The sequence below is a fragment of the Bos taurus genome, chromosome 9, assembly GCF_002263795.3.
Source record: "Bos taurus isolate L1 Dominette 01449 registration number 42190680 breed Hereford chromosome 9, ARS-UCD2.0, whole genome shotgun sequence".
Taxonomy (NCBI): Eukaryota; Metazoa; Chordata; class Mammalia; order Artiodactyla; family Bovidae; genus Bos; species Bos taurus.
The window spans coordinates 70692717-70695132 of record NC_037336.1 but is presented as its reverse complement, the minus strand read 5'-3'; the positions used below and the strand labels follow the sequence as shown (position 1 = coordinate 70695132).

Below are 2416 nucleotides of genomic sequence, written 5' to 3'. Positions count from 1 at the left end.
TGCCATGTTCCTGGCTCCAAGGTCATGTTGTTTCCATTACATACAGGGTTTTATGTTATATTTACCAAAGAATGATGAATCTGAATTTAAGTGTTTGGGTCAAATTTGAAGCATAATTTATTTTACATTAGAAGATCTTAAACACATATAACTAATTTTCTACCCAGCGTGTGTTCACTGTGAATCTACTGTCAATTCCTCCATCTAAAATGTAGACTTACCCAGAAAATAAATTTACTGTTGAGGAATTCTCTCTGAAGACTTTGCCAGTGACAATGAGTTTGATGGCTTTTTGAAACCAAGGATAAAAGAATGCATAAATCAAGGGGTTCATAGCTGAGTTATAATAAGCAATCCAAACCAATATTTCATAAACATATGTGGGAGTGATGAAACCTAGGAAGGCATCAATGATGGAATCGAGGAAGTAAGGCAGCCAGGAGATCAGAAACGCTAGCACTGCAATGCCCAGCGTTTTTGCAGCCTTTCTCTCCCTCTTGGCCACTCTGTCTTGGTAGCTGTTTGAGCATCGCCCAGTCTTACTCCTCAGATTCTCAATTTTTCTAGCCTGCTGTTTAGCAATGAGGAAAACATTAGAGTAAAGAACTATCACCACAAGGGTGGGAATGAAGAATAAAATGAAATTCACTAATACCCAACTTTGATTCACTGCAACTTGACAGCCTCCCACACAGGTGAGAGCACTTATTAGATCCTCCAGTCCAGCTGCATTCGCTCCTGTGCCAAGAAGGGAAAAAGAATAAATAATCGAAAAGAGCCAGGAGAAGGCAACACACATGCCAGAAACAGACATAGCGAACCTAGTTGGATAGACCAGGGGGTCAGTGATCGCAACGTACCTGTCCAGAGAGATAAAGCACAAGTGGTAGATGGAAGCGTAACAGAATGACCCATCAAAACAAGTGTGAAATTTACAGTAACTCTCCCCAAAGTACCAGCAGCTCTCCACGGACTTCACTGTGCTGAAGGGCATCACAGTCACTCCCACCAAGAAGTCTGCACAGGCCAGGGAGGCAATCAAGCAATTGGTTGGAGAATGCAGCTGCTTGAAGTGGAGAATGGAAATCATTACCAAGAGGTTTCCAAATACAGCCAGCACAGCTCCAAAGATGAACACTGTGTACAGGATGAGGCGGGGAGCTGGTGAGTAGGGGATTTTCACACAGGATCCATTCAGGTGCTCGTAGCAGAGCTGCACAGCTGCAACAGTGGATGAGCTGCTGTTCATGGTGCTGCTGTAGATAGCACGTAAACATCCGGAGAAGGTCCTCCCTTTTTCAATCAAATAAAATAGAACAAAGATATTTGAACCACTTATTTCTGTTATAATTACCAAACATTATCGTGTGACCTGTCATGTATTTATGTTAGTTTTAATCTCTGAACATATTGAATAACTGTATATTGAATTTGAATTTATTTTAATTTTAGAATATAAGGTATTATTTTTATACTTAAAATGTACTCTGAAATAATATTCTAAATTGAATAATAATTTAACTTCAAATAAATCTGTTGCAAATTTTCTTTTCCCACAAAAGATGTCTTACCTTACAATTTAACAAAAATCTCTTATTACCTGGCTGATGTTTGGCTGGGTATTCCTCTTTGTCAAAGTTAGCATGATGCGTATTGATTTGTTATTCATTCATTACATTTTAGGGAAGCCTATATAATGCCAGTGGTAAAACTCCTGCCTGCCAATGCAGGAGATGCAAAAGACGCAGATTACCTTTTACTACTCACCTCCAAACTATCTAACAAGTTAATGCCAAATCCCCCCAGGAAGCACAGCCAAATCCCATATCCAAAATCATCTACAGTGGAGTCCCTATGGTGCAAGGTGTGAAGAAGAAGAAATTCACACTTTTAATCTCCAATTAAAATTTATTGTTTGATGTAGAATAGCATGGATACAAAACCCAAGGAAAAAGAATAAACACTCTCACTCATAATGAAGCAGAAAATAAACAAATTAACAGCATATAAAGAGATGATACATCTTGATTAGAGTCTATGCCAAGAATGGAAGTTTGCTTTAACAATTGAAAATCTATTACTATAATTCACCATTTTAACAAATTTAAATTGTATGATCATACAATGAAATACAAAATTCCATCTATTTCAAAATTTATTCATTGCTAAAGGGAAAAAGTCTTAGCTAAGTAAAATATGAGATATTTTTATCTGAAGAGGTCTACACAAAAAGGACCTATTGCACAGGATATACTGCAGAGAGATATTTAAGAAATTCTCTTTAAGATTAATAAAAACTCAGAAACACTTCAGTAGGAGAAAATTTATGAGCTGTAAGGCATGCAAGATATCTGTAAATTCAAATGCATTTCAGTCATTCATGTATATTACATTTATATTTGCTTATTTATTGTTT

At 36.9% G+C, this 2416-nt stretch overlaps 1 protein-coding gene across 1 annotated transcript; it reads right to left on the bottom strand.

The window, feature by feature from the left end:
- Positions 1–217: 217 nt before the first annotated feature.
- LOC782807 (trace amine-associated receptor 7a) lies at positions 218–1261 on the bottom strand. Its single transcript, XM_002690248.5, has one exon. The coding sequence runs from the start codon at positions 1247–1249 to the stop codon at positions 218–220; it is 1032 nt and encodes a 343-aa protein (XP_002690294.1). The 5' UTR covers positions 1250–1261.
- Between the last annotated feature and the right edge of the window lie 1155 nt (positions 1262–2416).